Raw genomic sequence first — 16,495 nt, forward strand, 5'->3', positions numbered from 1 at the left:
GGTAATTAAAATGGGGTGAGGGCTCATTACTGTCTCGTCAGGGGTATGATGGGCGCAGCCAGACACCCTCTTCCCAGCTGGAAGTTCACAGCCAGGCTGGGCTCCTACCCACCCAGAATTGGGGGGGGGGGTCGTCGCAGGGGGTTTCCTCTGTGGATGCCTACCCCAGTTCTACCTGTGTCTCTGTCTTCAGCAGCCTTCTCTGGCTCTCCAGGGGTCAGGATCTGAGGACCAGACCCAAGGCAAGCAAGGCAGGGCAGCCCCTAACCTGCTGTTGGCCCCTCCTGACCCCCTCTGCTTTCCCAAGCAGAGAGCATCTCTCCGCCCTTTCTGCAACCCTCGGCCTCTAGGAAAGGGGCAGTGCCTGCAGACCTCAAGCAAGGGAGGATGCTTGTGCCCACAATTAAATCCCAGCCACCTGGGGTGCTAGACAGATGACTCTTGCTGCCCAGAACTTGGGGGGACTTCCTTCAGAAGGCCATGATGAGGAGAGATCCTAGGGAGGAGGCAGGATGGTGGGGTGCCGGCAAAGGTGGGAAGAGTCAGGGAGGAGCAGGATACCAGAGGGGCAGAGCAGTGACTGGGGATGGGGGGGGCTCACCCTGCTGTGACCCCGGTTCTTAGATCTGTAAAGTTGGAGGAGACCTTGGACATCATCCAGTCTATCTTTGGCCGGCCAACTTGCTTGGCCCACAAGGTGTTTAAATGTTTAAATTAGTTGTCAACATTTTAAAACAGGAAATTTCACATAAAAATGGATTTCCAGCTTCTCTTCAAAGAAAGTGTAGTAGCAGCTGGCTGGGTTGCACTGACCCCTTGGACGGGCGTCTTTACTGTTCACTTCTGGCTCCCACCCGGCCCCTGAAGACACCTGAGTTTGCCACCTGTGACCCTTCCAAGGCTCAGAGGGGCAGTGACCTGCCGAGGACTTCATAGCTTTGTTGAGGACTGGAGACCCAGTCTTTTGATGCCCAACTGAGGTCTCTGTGCCCTGCTCTCAGCAAGTATGTGCACTGGGCCGGTCACTGGCAGGGATGTAAATGACATGGTTCCCAGCCCAGAGCTTGAAGTCAGTAAGGGGGATGCTTCACCTCAACCCAGTTACTGACCCCCAGCTTGCCAGTCCCTGAGGTGGACACTGCTGAGAAGAGGTGGCTCACATCTGTGCGCGCACTTAAGGGTGCACGGTCCGATGGAAGAGCAGCCGCTGCACAAGCAGCCTGTGTCAGTCGATAATGCTCTCCCAGCCAGCAGGCCAGAGGAGCAAGCCATGCATCTCCACCGCAGAGAGGAGCTGGGGGGTGGGGGGTGTCAAGAGAAGGTGACACCTTCGAATTATGAATTGACAGGGCTGGTGAGCATTGCGAGTGAGTGGGGTGCCCTGCGGGTGCAGGGGGATGTCAGAGTGAGGGCAAGGGTCCAAGTGTGCAGTGAGAGGGGATTGTGGACTCACTGAGCTGGCTGCAGGGTGTGGGTTGGTGCCCAGGATGAGGCTGCTGCATTGGGTGGGGTGGTGTTATGACCTTTACCCTGTGGTCAGTGGGAACTATTTCAGGGGGTTGAAGTGTGGGATCAGATTTTCTTTCTAGAAATAGCACTGTGTGGTGTAGTTGAGGATGGCACCGAAGCCAGGAGGTGGTCATGGGAAGGCAAGTTTGGGGCACCCTCAGGGGGTGGGGGCCTGAGGAGTTGGGTAGCCATAAATGGAGAGAGGAAGGAGTGGGTGGAAGAAAGCCTGGGGTGGCACTCAGGGGGCTAGAAGAGGTCAGGGAGCAAGAGGGCCTGGCGGCTCTAAGACTCCTACCGAGGTTCCTTGGGGGTGTAGCCCTGCTGACTAAGAGCAATGCTTAAGGGCAGAAGGTTTGGAGGAGCTCCTGAGCCTGACTTGGGACATGCCTGGTGTGAGGTTCTGGGGGACATCCAGACGCAGGGAAAGCTGTCAGCAGTGAGTGGGGCTAGGGAGCCTAGTTGGGGAGCCATGGTCAGGAGGCTGGTGGGAAGCCATGGGAGCAGAAGCCCCAAGAGAGGGCAGAGCACAGGTGGGCAAGCCACATGGATGGGGAGCAGAGGAGGAGCTGGGTTGGGGGCTCAGATACCACTGCTGCTGGGAGCAGCTGGATCTGGACTGGATTTTCCTGTGGGTCCCTTATGAAGAGAAGTCCAGATGGACTCAGCTGCTAAGAATGGGGTCACAGGATGGCTGACGACCTGTGGCCACAGGGTTTTCATCCTGGTGACGGCATTGGCCACCACAGCCAGATTTAGCCCGAAGGACGATAGGCAGTGCTGTTATACGTGTGTGTGTACAAGGCTCAGTGTGTGTGTACCATGAATGCCAGAGCACGAGGCACGGCCAATATGATTCTGGAACACTGTGTGCCTAGGACTTCCTAGGTGGGGCTGTGGCCACTGGCCACTCCTTGGGACAAGGACTCGAGTCTGTCTTAGGCACTACTGTGTGGCCTGTGCCTAACACGGTGCCTGGTGCATTGCGCCCGGCAGATATTTGGTGAATGCACATGTCCTGATTAAGAGCTTAGGGTGCTACAGCCATCTGGCCTGGGTAGGAACCCATCACTCACTACTGACTTCACCTCTCTCTGCCTTGGTTTCATTGCCTAGAAGTTGGAGATTTAAGATAGTTCTTTGCCAGGGCGCCTGGGTGGCTCAGTTGGTTGAGGATCCAACTCTTGATCTCAGCTCAAGTCTTGATCTCAGAGTTGTGAGTTCAAGCCCTGTGCTGGGCTCCATGCTGGGTGTGAAGCCTACTTAAAAATAAGTAAATAAATAAATAAAAATAGTTAATAATTCTTTGCCTCCTAGAATTATCATGAGGGTTACATAAGAAAATCCATGCTGTGCTAAGACTGTGTATGTGCATGTGTGAGTGAGTATGTATGCGCACGTGCACATGTGTGTGGGTGGGCATTTGTTGGCTGTGGTTGTGGGTAGTATCTCCCACTGGCCAAGGGCACTTCTCTGTGCGGCCATCCTGTGGTCTCTGAGCTCTGTCCAGGGGCTGAAATTGCCCTGCCCTGTCCGGTGCACACTATGCAGAGCCAGGCTAGGGAGCTAATTGCTGCTCCTGCACCACCCCTGGCCCCCACTCTGGCCAGGCTGGCATTAAACCAGTGAGATATGAAATGCCACCATATCTGGGACAGGGTCTTTAATTAAATTAATTGCCAGCAACATTGTAAAAATGCTGATGGGGTCATAAACGGCGCATCGCTGATGCCATTCATCATTTCCTCAGACTTGCTGGGGGCCTCACCTGGGCTGGGGGTGGGACTGGGCATGCGGGGCTGAGCCACTGGGGAGCTCTGCAGCCACCAGAGCCTCTGGCAGGTGGGCTGGCTGGTGGCAGGAAGACCAAGGGAGAGGGGAATGGGAGTGGGTGGGGCTCCTTGTTTTCAGTGTGGAATAATTGTACAATTCTTAACTGAGCCTGGATGGTTACCTGGAGAAGGGCATGGATGGAAATGGAGAATGATGACTCAGGAGCTAGCTGGGGCCGGGGAGGGAGGGGAAAGGGGGAGGGGGCATCCTTCAGCCTGCTGGCCAGCGTTATCCTGGAACCATGGGCAATGTGAGAATCTCACCCAGCCTGGCCACTGATAGCTGAGTGACCTTGAGCCAGTCCTTCCCCTCTCTGAGCCCCAGTTTCCTCATTGGGAAAACAGGTAAACCCCCATCCTGCCTGCCTGCCCAGACCCCTCCTGGTCTCCCTCCCAGAGATCCCGTTATGCCAGGGATCCCGTTATGTCTCTTCCAGCTAGGGCCACCGTAGGCCCTGGTAGGGCTCAGAGCTTGTATGCTGACCTTCCGCTGAGCAGTGGTGAGGAGGCTGGGCCTGCGCCCACCACCCACCCCTGCCAAGTGAAAGGTGGAGGAGGCCTGCCACAGACACACACACACACACACACACACACACACACACACACACACACAAAACCACACACATACACACGCACCACCCCAACCAGAAGCACTCCCACAGCAACACACACTCCACCACCAGAAGATTCCATAGTAAGAGAAAGCCTTCCTTCCCTAGTTCTCTCTGGGCTGTGCGACCACATAATTACCCTGGATTCCATTCTATTTAATTGCAGCTTATTAAATTCTAACCAGCCAATTATCAGCCACAATTACAGCTTAATTCAGGGACACAATAGCTATTTTATCGTTTGTTAATCAAATGCTTATTTAGGCCTCAGCTTTATTAACTATTTCTCTGGCCCAAAGCAAGGCCCTGTGGCGGGAAGGGGCACTAGGAAGAGGCCCCTGGGAGCCTGTCCCCCCCATCACAGCACTCTCTCCCTTGGCATCCCAGTAGTTTCTAAGTCCCCTTCCTGGGTGTGTCTGGGGGACCTTAGTGATGGCAGCAGTGTGACACTAAGTGTGAGCACTGGATAGAGTTGGAAGACCTGAGTTTGTTTGTTCCTGAATTCAGCACATGTTTATCAAGCACCTACTATGTATTGGGCCCTGGGCTGGGTTCTGGTACTATAGCAGAGAACCTGACAAGTGTGGTCCCTGCTCTCATGAAACATTTCAGGGAAGGGGACATGAACAATAACCAGCAGGCAAGTTTACAAACAGGATGACTTCAGATAACAGTGAGCGCTGTGAGGGAAGTAGACTGGGAAAGAGATAGGAGGCTCGGAGGGGCTGCTTCAGAAACAGTAACTTGAAGGAGGTAACACTGGAGCTGAGACCTGAGGGATTCAAGGGGGCAGCTGTAGAAGAGCAAGGGCAGTGTGTTGCAGGTGGAAGAAAGAGCAAGTGCAAAGGCCCTGTGGTGAGATAAGCTTGGAGGGTTTGAGAAACAGAGAGGGTCAGCATGGTCACAGAGTGAGTAGAGGATGTGAGGTGGACAGGGCCAGACCCTGGTCCAGTAAATGCCCAGAGCCCCTGCCCTGTGCCCGGCCTGGGCTGGGAGTTGTCGAGAACCCACACAGCCCTTTGTCGCTGGATGACTTTACGGAAGTCCTGAGCTCGCATTCCCTGTCTGTAAGATGAGGGGCCAGCAGCAAGCACCTGAGTACAGCCACCAGATGACAAGCCCGGTGTGCGGCAGCCGTGGACAGCGTGGCCCGGCCACACTAGGCATGAGTGTCCTCTGAACTGGTGAAGTGGCACCGTCCCCCACTCCTACCTGCTTTGTTCTTTGCAGTTCAGCCCGTCTGCATGTCCTCCTTGTGGCGCCGGTGTCTGTCCTTGTGACCAGGCCCCCGGAGCCCATTGGGGAAGAGGGTGACTTTCCTCCAATCTTGGGGAGGTGGCTGCTGCTTCTGTGGCACCTTCACGCATTCATTGCCATGGAAACTGGAGTGCCGCGCAAGCGTGTGAGTGTGGGTTGGGGTAACAGCCCCCCACCCTGCTACTTCCACCTCGTGCACACTCCTAGACAGGAGAGACTGCAGCTGTGTCCTCCCCCGTTCACTGACCACGCACGCACTGGGGCAAAAGAGCCTGGCCCCAGACCTGTCTCTGCCCTCCAGGAAGTCCTTGCTATTGGGTGCGAGAAGCAGCAGCCAGGGGGACAGATGATTGAGGGATGGGCCAAGGGGCAGAAAAGGGAAAAAAGAGGGGCGTGGGTGGGCACCTCAAGACCCCAGGCAGGGTGGTACTAACCCATCTCAACCTGGTGCAGGGTCAGCATGAAGTGGCCCAAATGAGGAAACTGAGGCTTAAGAAACAGCAGCAGGGAGGTCTGCAGCAGTCAAATGAGCCCCCAAAGCAGCTGACAGGCAGCACAGAGGTTTTTTACATGTTGGATTTGGAAGAATTCTGGGGCACATACCTCAGCTTGCTTTTGCCCTGTGGCCCCCCATTGTCACCTCCAGGCAGGTCCGTGTGTCCAAGTTGCTGCCTGGAACCACAGGGCTCTTTGTGTGGCTCCCAGATCTGTCATCTTGGGGCCTCTGGCCCACCATTCCTCCATTCCCCCTACCTCCTGCAGCTGTCTCTGCATCTCTGACAGCAAGTGCAGTTTGTCCCTGCTTATCAGAGCCTCCTGGTGAAGCTCCCTCATGATAGAATTGCCAATGTTTAAAAAATAATAACTCACGAAGCAATCTCAGGCTGCGAAGGTACAAATGGGCAGGAGAACAAAAATCCCCATTCCCCTGCACGTGTGCACCCCTCAGTGCCCCACCGCTGTGGCCCTGGCCCCTGGCTCCCTGCCTTCCCTGGGTGCTGCCCATGTTCTCTGCCTCCCTGGGGTCCAGCACTCATGCTTCTGAAATCAAGTTCCCTTTCCATTCATTTCTTTGATTGATTGATTGATTGATTGATTGATTAACTGGAGGGCAAGCAGAGCTGGCTTCCCATCAGATTTGAGTGTGTGTCCTCCACTTTCAGCCCTCCTTTTTGGGCTCTGGTCCCATTCAAGGGAATGATGTTCACCACACATTCAACAAACACCTGCTGGGCACTTGCTATGTGTCAGATCCTGGCCGGCTCGGGGGATGTGCAAAGGATGTCACCATTCAGTCCCCGCCCTGAAGGTGCTGACATTGGAGAGACAGACTCACAAATGGTGACAATATGAGGTTTAAGATGGTGGGCAAGTTCAGCTGAGCTGTGGGAGGTCAGGGGAAGTGTGGCCCACTCTGTGTGAGTGTCAGAGAAAGCTTCCCAAGGGAGGAGGTTACTTGAACAGGCCTTGAAGGACGAGTAGAAGTCACCCGGGCATATAGACGTACAAAGCCTTCAGGACTGGCCCAGAAGAAAGAGAGGTTCTCTTTCTAGCAGTCCAATCCAAATCCCAGAGTCCCATCTGTTCAGGTGGGGTGATCTGCCCATCTGCGAACCAGGCAGCATCGTATGCCTATTTCTGGGGCCAGATAAGGGCTCAGCCTACCTGGACTGAATGAGCACATGGCCTGAGTCGGGTGGGGGGAGCATCCTCTACAGAAAACCAGGTACTCTTAGCCCGAAGGGGAGGGAGGCAGAGCCTGGAACACAATGTGCACAAGCCCTTGAGGGACTACAAACAGTCAAGATGCCATCCCACGGAGCACACTTGGAGGGAGGCCCTAGAGGCAAGGCCAAGTGGGCAGCTCAGGCCCTGGGCCAACAGGGCCTCCAGTGCCAGGTGAAGGGCGTGGTGCGTTAGCCTGTGGCGCTCTCTTCTCTCCACCTGGGCCTATAGAATGGGAACGCCCAAGCCCCAGGGGGACCTACCAAATGCAAATCTCCAGGCAAGGCATTCTGAGAACAGAAGCGCCCGGGGCCCAGGCGTCAGGGGGCTCAATGCTGGGTGAATTGCCAGGAAATTTTCAGCCTGGAGAAAGAGAAAGCTGCCAGGCCCCAGCTCCTTCCTCTACCCCATATCAAATCCAGAACATTTCTCAGAGTAGACAAAGCAGGGGCTTGTGGGTCTGACCACCAGGACTGTCAGGGAAAGCGTGCAAGGATGAAAGGAGCAAGTGGCAGCAGGGGCAAGGCTGCGTTTGGGACGTACTGCTCCCATCTCCCAGCTGAATGAGGCCAGGTGACACCCTGCCCCCTCCCCTCCTCCTCCCTCCCCAGGGACTGAGCCTTTGCTCAGAAAATCCAGTTCATTAATAGCTTGATTAATCACACCTCATATTTTCATGGTGCTTTTAAAAATAAAACATTTGAAAGCACTTTCACACCTACTCTGGGCCTCAGAGTTACACGGGCAGGTCTTATCATCCCAGACTGCAAGTGAGAAAGGGGGGCTCAGACTCTGAGTAGCAGCAAGTTGGCGTGTGGCCGTGCAGGAGCCCTCTCCCTGCCCACACCTCTGCCTGTGGGCCACTCTGCACAATATCTGGATCTCCCTGCAGGACAAGAGTGAAGTGGCCACCCTTGGCAGGTCTTCTGAAATTCAAGGGGGAAGAAGGGGTAGTCATGCAGTCACTCAACAAATACTCCATCAGTATGCTGGGCTCCTGCTCCAAGCAAACACATGGTGTGCCAACCATCCTGAATGTACCCTGGAGGGAGGCTCAGGGGACAGGGTGGGCACTGGGGCAAGTGACAAAGAGTATGGATCTAGAAAGGTGTCCCAGCGGAAATGGCACATTTGCTGAAACTTGAAGACTGGGTGGGAGTTCCCAGATGCACCTCGTGAGGCAGGTCTACCATGCTCCACTCTATTGGACGCGTCCTCATCCATCTCCCCACTGCCACTCCTGCCTCCCTCCACCTGTTCATGCAGGAAGATCTCATCATTCCCTTGCACACAGAGCCCATTGGGGATCTGCCAGTAAGTGAAAGAGGGTTTTTTTATGGTAATTTTTTTATTTTTATTTTTTATTTTTAAAAATTTACATCCAAATTAATTAGCATATAGTGAAACAATGATTTCAGGAGTAGACTCCTTAATGCCCCTTACCCATTTAGCCCATCCCCCCTCCCACGACCCCTCCAGTAACCCTCAGTTTGGTCTCCATATTGATGAGTCTCTTCTGTTTTGTCCCCCTCCCTGTTTTTGTATTATTTTTGTTTCCCTTCCCTTATGTTCATCTGTCTTGTCTCTTAAAAGTCCTCATATGAGTGAAGTCATATGATTTTTGTCTTTCTCTAATTTCCCTTAGCATAATACCCTCCAGTTCCATCCACGTAGTTGCAAATGGCAAGATTTCATTCTTTTTGATTGCCGAGTAATACTCCACTGTATATATATGCCACATCTTTATCCATTCATCCATCAAGGGACATTTGGGCTCTTTCCATACTTTGGCTGTTGTTGATAGTGCTGCTATAAACATGGGGGTGCGTGTGTCCCTTCAACACAGCATACCTGTATCCCGTGGATAAATACCTAGTAGTGCAATGGCTGGGTCGTAGGGTAGTTCTATTTTTAGTTTTTTGAAGAACCTCCATACTGTTTTCCAGAGTGGCTGCACCAGCTTGCATTCCCAGTGAAAGGTTTTTTTTTTTTTTTTAAGTTTATTCATTTATTTTGAGAGAGAGAGAGAGAGAGAGAGAGAGAGAATGAGTGGGGGAGGGGCAGAGAGAGAGGGAGAGAGAAACACCCACACAGGCTCCACACTCCACACTGAGCCCAACGAGGGGCTCAGTCTCACAGATCATGAGATCATGACATGGGCCAAAATCAAGAGTCAGCCACTTAACTGAGCCACCCAGGCACCCCTGAAAGAGGTTTTCTAACTGGATTCCAGTAGGGCAGCTGGGTCATGTCCTCTGCAAGTAAGAGGTCCTTGGCTGGGGCACGGTAAACAGAGCCTCTGCAGAATTGAAGGCTTGGGTTCAGGGTATGCCAGGGCCATATAGTCAGTGGGACGTGCACCTGCCAGCCCTCCTGCAGCCCCTGTGTGTCCATCCTGGCAGAGCCATTCATCCATGCTTATTGCTTGAACAGCCCCAAAGGAAGCAGCCAAAGGCACCCCACTCTGAGTCCCTAGTTGCTAATGCCTGCACTAGGCGCCTTGAGCTGAGCGGCAGGGATCAGGGATGGATAGGCTGGCTGAAGACAAAGGCCTTAGCCACCCACATGTTTCTCTTGCGGTAAGAGTTACAGCACCAGTGAGGACAGGCCATAGATGCAGAGAGGGCAAAATGATATTGTGGTTTCCTGGGAGAGTGAGGTGGGAACCCCTCTTTCCAGAGGAAGCGACAATGGAGCTGGGCCCTGAGGAGAAGGTAGGAAAGTGCTGGCAAAGGAGGGAGGAGGGGTGTTTGAGACAGAGAAGACTGTGGGCCGAGACCTGGAGGTGGTGAGGGAGGTGCCTAGGAGGAACAATAGGTGTCTCTGCACAGAAAGGCTGGTGAGTTGTCTGTGCCAGAAGACTCAGGGATGTCAACCAAAAGCATTTGGCTTATCCTGAAACAGCTGTGGGAGCCAGGCACACAATAGAAACTAGAAGAGGCAGGCCTGGGCTAGAGCAATAGGGAGTGGCGGGGACTGGGGCAAACTAGAGAGCTTGTGCCCTGTGGAAAAGGTCATAGATCATTTGGGCCTGAGCATGCACTGCTTGATGTTATTTTTCTTAGACAAGTACAGGATTCAGGTGAAAGAGAAAGTTGCTTACTCTAGTGGCCTGTGACATGGAGCGGGAGGGACCCAAGGCTCATGCGCTGCCTTAGTTCAGGCAAGAGGCCTAACTGGGACAGTGAGGGGTCAGGTAGATCACAGGTGCTGACCACAGGGTGGAGGGCACATGGTGAGCTTCAGGGCCAGAGGAGGGGAGGCCAGCTCTGGCCACCTAGGAAACATCTAGTAGCTCCAAGAGGACGTCCAATGGGGCCTGAATTTACCCCTACCTATGGCCTTAAGAGTGTCCTTGATAGAGGGCATAGCTGCAGCCTGGAGGGTGCCCCCTGGGTCCACCTAGTAAATGCCTCCCCTCAGGGTGAGGAGGGGAGGCCGCACCAGCGTGGCGTGACGGAGGCCCTGGAGAAGTGAGCTATGTCCCTTATTGGTCACAGTACATTTATTTTTCATTAGCAGTTAAATGCAGACATGAGGGATTGTGCTGGGTTCAGCGGGCAGCTGACGTGAGCAGTGCTTGGTGCCGCGATCAATAGGGAGGCTTGAGGGCCACTCACTGCCCATATCCCTGGCCGGGACCCCTGCCCACCCAGCCCCGAGCCAGTAGGCAGGCACGGGCCATTGCAGACCATTGCTTTGAGCTGCTGGGAGGTGATGCACAGGGAAGCCCTGAGCCTGCCACTGGGGGCTCCCATTCCCTGCTGGACCAGCCCCCTGTGGGCCCCACTCAGAGGTCAAGCTTGGCCATCCTCTGTGCAGCCCTGGGTCTGTGGAGATACTGTGTCTAGAGACATCACTGGGCCTACCAGCTCCCCATTCAGGCCCATACTCAGGAGCCCATGCTCTCCTTCAGAGTCCTAATCTTAGGAGGCCTGAGCCTGACTCAGTCCTGCCCTTGGCTGGGTAACAGTGAAGAGCAAGTGTAACAACAGAAGAGTCATGAGGTGGCCACCGGACATTTTGTGAATCCAGGGCCCGAGCCTGGGGGTCTGAAGTAAGTGACTTTCCCCTGGGACCCCAGATTCCCCATCTGTAAGATGTCTAGATGGCTCCTCCCCTCCACCCCTCCACATTCCTCAACCTCAAATAGACCCCCAGAGGGCACTGGCAGAGCCCCAAGGAGGTGTTGCAGGATGGGGCAGGATGGGGAAAGGTGAGCTTTGTTTTCCTCGCTGCAAGTGTCGTTCCGAGGCAGGTCGGCCTTCATCTTGGAGCTTGTACAGGGAAGTGCAAGGGCGGCTTCCAAAAAGAGTTCACAACAGGAAGAGATAAGCTGAGGAGAGGCCATGGTCTTGAGGGGGAGGTGGCAGATGATGGCCCTGCGGCAGATGCTGTCTTGCTGAGCCAGCAATGCCCTCCACCTCCCTGTGTCCCTCCCACACAAGGGCATGACTCCTCGCCCCCATCCTGAGGGCAAGGCATCTGAGGCTCTGTGCCTCAGTTTCCTCATCAGCCTTCAACCACGAAGAGATTGCTTTTCTCATTTCATTCTCACAACAATCTAGGAATGGCGTGACCCATCTGGCAGGCAGGGAGACAGGCTGAGAGTGGGCTGGCATGCCTGGAGAAGTCACACCAGGCTTCAGCCTCTCAACGGGCATTCCCGTTCCCAGCTCACCTGAGCTGGCCCAGGACACCTGCAGGACCAGGCGCGGATCCCCTCCCCAAAATCAATCTTGGGGTGGAGGGCAGACTCCCACCTTGGAAAGAGAGGGACCTTGTGCTAAACAGCAGAGAAAGGGCACTGGATGCCCTCTGGGCAGAGAAGGATCAAGGCCCAAGGAGCCAGGCCTCCTTGTGTTAGAAGCCCTTTGTGAGTTTTGGAGTGCTCTCCAAAAGGGTATACTAGACAGTAGAGAACCCAAGAGGTAGACCACATGAGGCCCTTCCAGACTCTCCCGAGGGGCAGACAGGACCTCAGTGTCACAGATGACAAAACGGCTATCTCACCCAAGGTCACCTCTAGCAAGGAGCAGAGCTGGTCTCTGAAGCCCATGTTCTTCCCTCTTTATGGCCAGAGGCCACTGTTGGTTGTCAGGGTGGCTTGTGGGGGAAATCATAGTAGCCCTGAGGGAAACCAGGCTGTTGAGGGCCTATTTGGCGGGCACCTAGCTGGAGGCGGAGGGCACCCCCACTCCATCCTCCCACTGCCTCCCAATTCACCCTTCTCCACCCTCCCAGGGTCCTGCTGGCCCAACAGACCGTCAGACTGCCTGGCGGAGGGCGGGGGGAGGGGTGGGGAGGTTACCTCCACCAAAGCCTCAGAGCCAATTACCTGTGTAATTAGCAACAAATGACTTGTGGGATGGTTGTGGTTTTCAGTTAAAATTAGAAGGAAGCCCAGATTCAGGTCTCCTTGAAGGGGTGGGACATGGCCTAGGTCCCTCAGGCTCCCAGACACACTCTCCTGGCTCCCACCCTGCCTGGGCCCAGCCAGCAGTCCAGGCTCTCCCCCCACCCTGGGGCCTGGCGCACTGCCACCAGCACCAGCACCAGCCCCCTCCGCCATGTCTCCCCTCAGAGCTGCCCCCTCCCCTCCTTCATTCACATGCTATTTTCTGAGCGTCTCCTACTTACCAGAATGGAGATGAGCCCAGAAGTGGCCCTGGAGGCAGCTGGGGCAAGAGAGGAAGGGACCCTGCCCTCCCCCACCCTGGGCTGCCCACCTGCTCTGCCAGGGTCCTCTCCGTCCCTCTGGCTTTCTCTGGACCTCCGAGGGTGGTGGGCTGCCTCACCAGATCCCTGAACTTCTACCAGAGTAATAATGAGCCCTAACTGCTGCTCTGTGTGGAGGGCATCCTAAGGGCTGGGACTTCTGCCCTTGTCTCATTTCATCTCTCTATAGTCTTCAGAAGTGGGTGGGATTCCCCCATTTTACAGAGGGGACGCTGAGGCTCAGGGGAGCATTCGGTAGCCTAGATTGCTGGGCTGGAAGTGGCAGCCTGGCCTCACTCTCCTCCCATCAGCCACACCCGCTGCCTTCCCATGGCCCAACCTCGGCACCTATATGGGCACGTAGCCCCCAAGGGCCCTGAAAGGCTGGCCCCGGCTCACCTTCCCTCTTTGCCCCTGCTGCAGGTGCCCAACAGAGTGCCACGGTGGCCAACCCAGTACCCGGCGCCAACCCAGACCTGCTTCCTCACTTCCTGGTGGAGCCCGAGGATGTATACATCGTCAAGAACAAGCCGGTGCTGCTGGTGTGCAAGGCCATGCCTGCCACGCAGATCTTCTTCAAGTGCAACGGGGAGTGGGTACGCCAGGTGGACCATGTGATAGAGCGCAGCACGGACGACAGCAGCGGTGAGGCCAGGCTGGGGGGCCAGGCAGGGCCAGTTAACGGGGAAGCGAGTCTCAGCCTCGGAAAAAATGGAGGCCCAGAATGGGGCTTGCAGTTACCCCTGGCTGCACACCTGTGAGCAGGAGGACAGGATATAACCAACTCTGGCCACCACCCCAAGCCCCCAGAAGAGGCAGGATTCCCATACTTCATACCCCCTATATATACACCGAGGCCTTCTCCAGGAGACCCCACCCTCACCAGAACTCACCACCTGGGAAGTGGGTTAGTGAGTAAAAGGGAAGCCCCCTACAAATGCCCCAGGAGGCTATGGTTGGAGAGGCAGATGCCCACCACTGCATCTGAGCCTGGTCTGGGCCACGGGCAGCCTGGCGAGAAGTGCCAGCAAAGAGAGTTTGGACGGAGTAGGTCCCAGATAATGAGGACGTGACACTCTGATCTCTGTGCCCCCATTCATTCTTCACACATTCCCTGAGCCCCCACTTTCATGCTGGGGGCACAGCCACCACCTACAGAGAGCCCCGGCCCCTGCAGAGAGGTGGGCAGCATGGGGACCTCTCAGTGAGTTCTGGGGGCTATGGCAGCAAGAGGAAAGCATGACTGAGGCTTTTCAGGGGAGGTGACATGGAAACAAAAGGGTTATGAGAGCTGGTCAGGGAAAGAACAGGGGAACAGCATTCTAGGAAAGGGGCTCAGCAGGAGCAAAGGCTTTGGGTCAGAGAGGTGGGCATACTGGTCAGGGTCAGGAGGGAGGGTATGAGGTGTGCATAGGTAACAGTGGTACCATCTGGGAGACTCACATCTTGGGCTCTGGAGTGAGGTCACAGTCCTGTGGGATTTCAGAATGCCAAGTGAGGTGGCCAGAGCTATGAGTGACACTTGGGGCCCATGGGGGTTGGGGTGCTGATGGAAGGGGCAGACGCAGAGACGCTAAGGAGAGGGAACCAGTGAGACTGAGCTGAGACATGGAGGGAGGGGTTCCAGAGACAGAGGGCAGACTCAAGAAGTGCCCTTTCTGTGGGACACCCCATTTCCTGCCTTAGGCAGCAGGCAGCCAGTGGGGATTGAGCAGAGAGCCTTTGTTTGGGGTCCAGCACTCTCCAAGAGCAGGCCTAGTGGAGCTGACTATAGCCTCTCCTCCTCCTCACTGTTTGGACACCAAATAAGTCCATTTCCTCTTCCTTCACCTTGGCACTTTGTGAAGCCCCCACACATGAGGAGCCCCTCAGGTTGAATCCCGAGACATAGCACGCATCCTGTGGGGATACAGCCACCAGAGTGAGGCCAGAGCAGCAGTGCAGATGAAGACAGGCAGGCCATGCCCAGGACAACTCACAGATGTCAAGGCAGGCAAGAGACCCCAGACCTAGAGGGGTGGCCCATGCCACCAGGCAGGAAGGTCTGGGTATTCCAGAGAAGATTCCAGAGGATACTTTCTAAGCATGAATCTTAAAACCTCCTGGAACAAGCATTTCCGAGGCCAAAGGACCAGAAGGTGCAAATGCAGGAATGGTAGCCGGCCTGCGGAGACCCCGGTATGGGCAGAAAGAGTGGGCCTGGGGGGCAGGCAGCAGAACATAGGGTTGTGACTGCACTAGAACTCTGTGGAAAGTTGGTGCTGGGAAGAGGGAGACTAAAGGAAGGGGCCCTGCCTAGGAGAACTTGGAAGCTCTCACAATAATGGGGATGTGAGCAAATGAGCCCTGAGTTTTGGCAGAGGGTGATTTAGTCCTCAGAACCAACCTGTCATGTTACAGATGGCTCTGACTCATCCAGGGCCCCAAAAGGGCTCCAAACAAGCATTCTGGTCCCTAGAAGCCACACCCGACTTTCCCCTACAAGACTCAGCAGGGGCTGGTCTCCTTCCCACCAAGCATCAGCTCCCCAGTCAATGATTCCTGCCCAGGCCCTTGAGCTCTGCAGCACCCTGGCCTCCACACAGCTGCTGCCTGCAGCTGTTTTTCTTGCAGTCCTCAGAGGTTAACTGAGGACCTGCACTGTGCCAGGCCTAGGTTAGCCCCCAAGATGATCCCCCACCTTCAGACCCCAGCAGAGGTACCAGAAACCTCCCTGGCCCTGCAGCTTTAGAACCTGGTGGCAGTGTCTGCCTCCCCTCACTGGGCCTGTTTCCTCATCTGTAAAATGGGGTAGGGGGGCTGGTAGGTTGGTGGGGGAGCCATGAGATCTCATGCACCCTGTATGAGCCCGGCTCCAGGCCTTTCCTCTCTCCCTACTCCACACCCAGGGCCCAGCACCATTTTGAGTCCTCCCACTGCTGTGGCAGATCCCCCAGGGAAAGGACAGGTGAGGAGGAGGAGGAAGCTACAGTCAGAGACCTGCCTTCCTGCATCGTTCAGGGCCTGTCTAGAACTCCTTAGAAGGCTCTAGGCCAGCCTCCTGCTGCTCCCAGCCTCTCCTTCCAGCTGTCCCCACACACCCCTCCTTGTCTCCTACCATCAGGAATTCTGAAATCCATGGCTTGGCTGAGACCCAGGTTAATGCCTGCATAGCAGTCATAGACTGGGTCACACATGCCAAGAGCCTCCACCCCAGAGTCCCCAAGAGTCTGCTCTGGTCTTGCTCCCTTCAAACCAGGCAGAGAGCAGAGCTCATGGGGACATATTTGCCCATAATCACTGGGGCCCTCTCCTGCCCTGAGCATCCATACTCAAGCCTCCCATGGCCAGCATATCCAAATTTGTATTGATCTTGTTGATTTTTCAACCCAAAGTGATTGAGTGCTTTGAGAAGAGATAAGCTCACAAACAGATGTCACTGCAGTGGGCAGTGGTGTCATGCAGACACTGAGACCAAAGACCCTGCCCCAGGAATGTTCTGTGGTCAGGCAGATAATGGTAGAGTCATAGGTCAGCACAGATCCTTAGCCCCACCCATTCCTGTGTGGGTAGCTGGGTGGACACCTCAGGAGACAGCACCCCTGTCTTCACCTGACTTGTCCCCAGTTCCCATCCAGAAAGCCAGGAGGAGAGACCAAGCCTGAAAACCCTCAAACCCAAACCTGCTGATGCTATAAAAGCCCCAGATCTGTGAAGCCAAGCATTGTGCGTTAAACAAGCTGGTTATTAGAAGCAGACTGGCGAGAACATGAGAACCTAAGCCCAAACTTGGCCTCAGAGCCCCAACCCCACCCCGCTAACCCTCCACCTCCCAAAAATACTCAGCACACCCACACTGGGGCCTCC

The 16,495-nt window shown here is 55.2% G+C and overlaps 1 protein-coding gene across 2 annotated transcripts in view; it reads left to right on the forward strand.

The window, feature by feature from the left end:
* The window catches only part of UNC5A (unc-5 netrin receptor A), a 61,735-nt gene that overhangs the window by 32,854 nt on the left and 12,386 nt on the right, over window positions 1–16,495 (forward strand). For both annotated transcript variants that reach the window (XM_040446012.1, XM_040446021.1), the window contains exon 2: window positions 13,073–13,294. In XM_040446012.1, the coding sequence (XP_040301946.1) occupies window positions 13,073–13,294 (222 nt within the window). The remainder of the gene's footprint in view (window positions 1–13,072; window positions 13,295–16,495) is intronic.

This window comes from Herpailurus yagouaroundi, unplaced genomic scaffold, assembly GCF_014898765.1.
Source record: "Herpailurus yagouaroundi ecotype Mexico unplaced genomic scaffold, PumYag 29, whole genome shotgun sequence".
Lineage (NCBI taxonomy): Eukaryota > Metazoa > Chordata > Mammalia > Carnivora > Felidae > Herpailurus > Herpailurus yagouaroundi.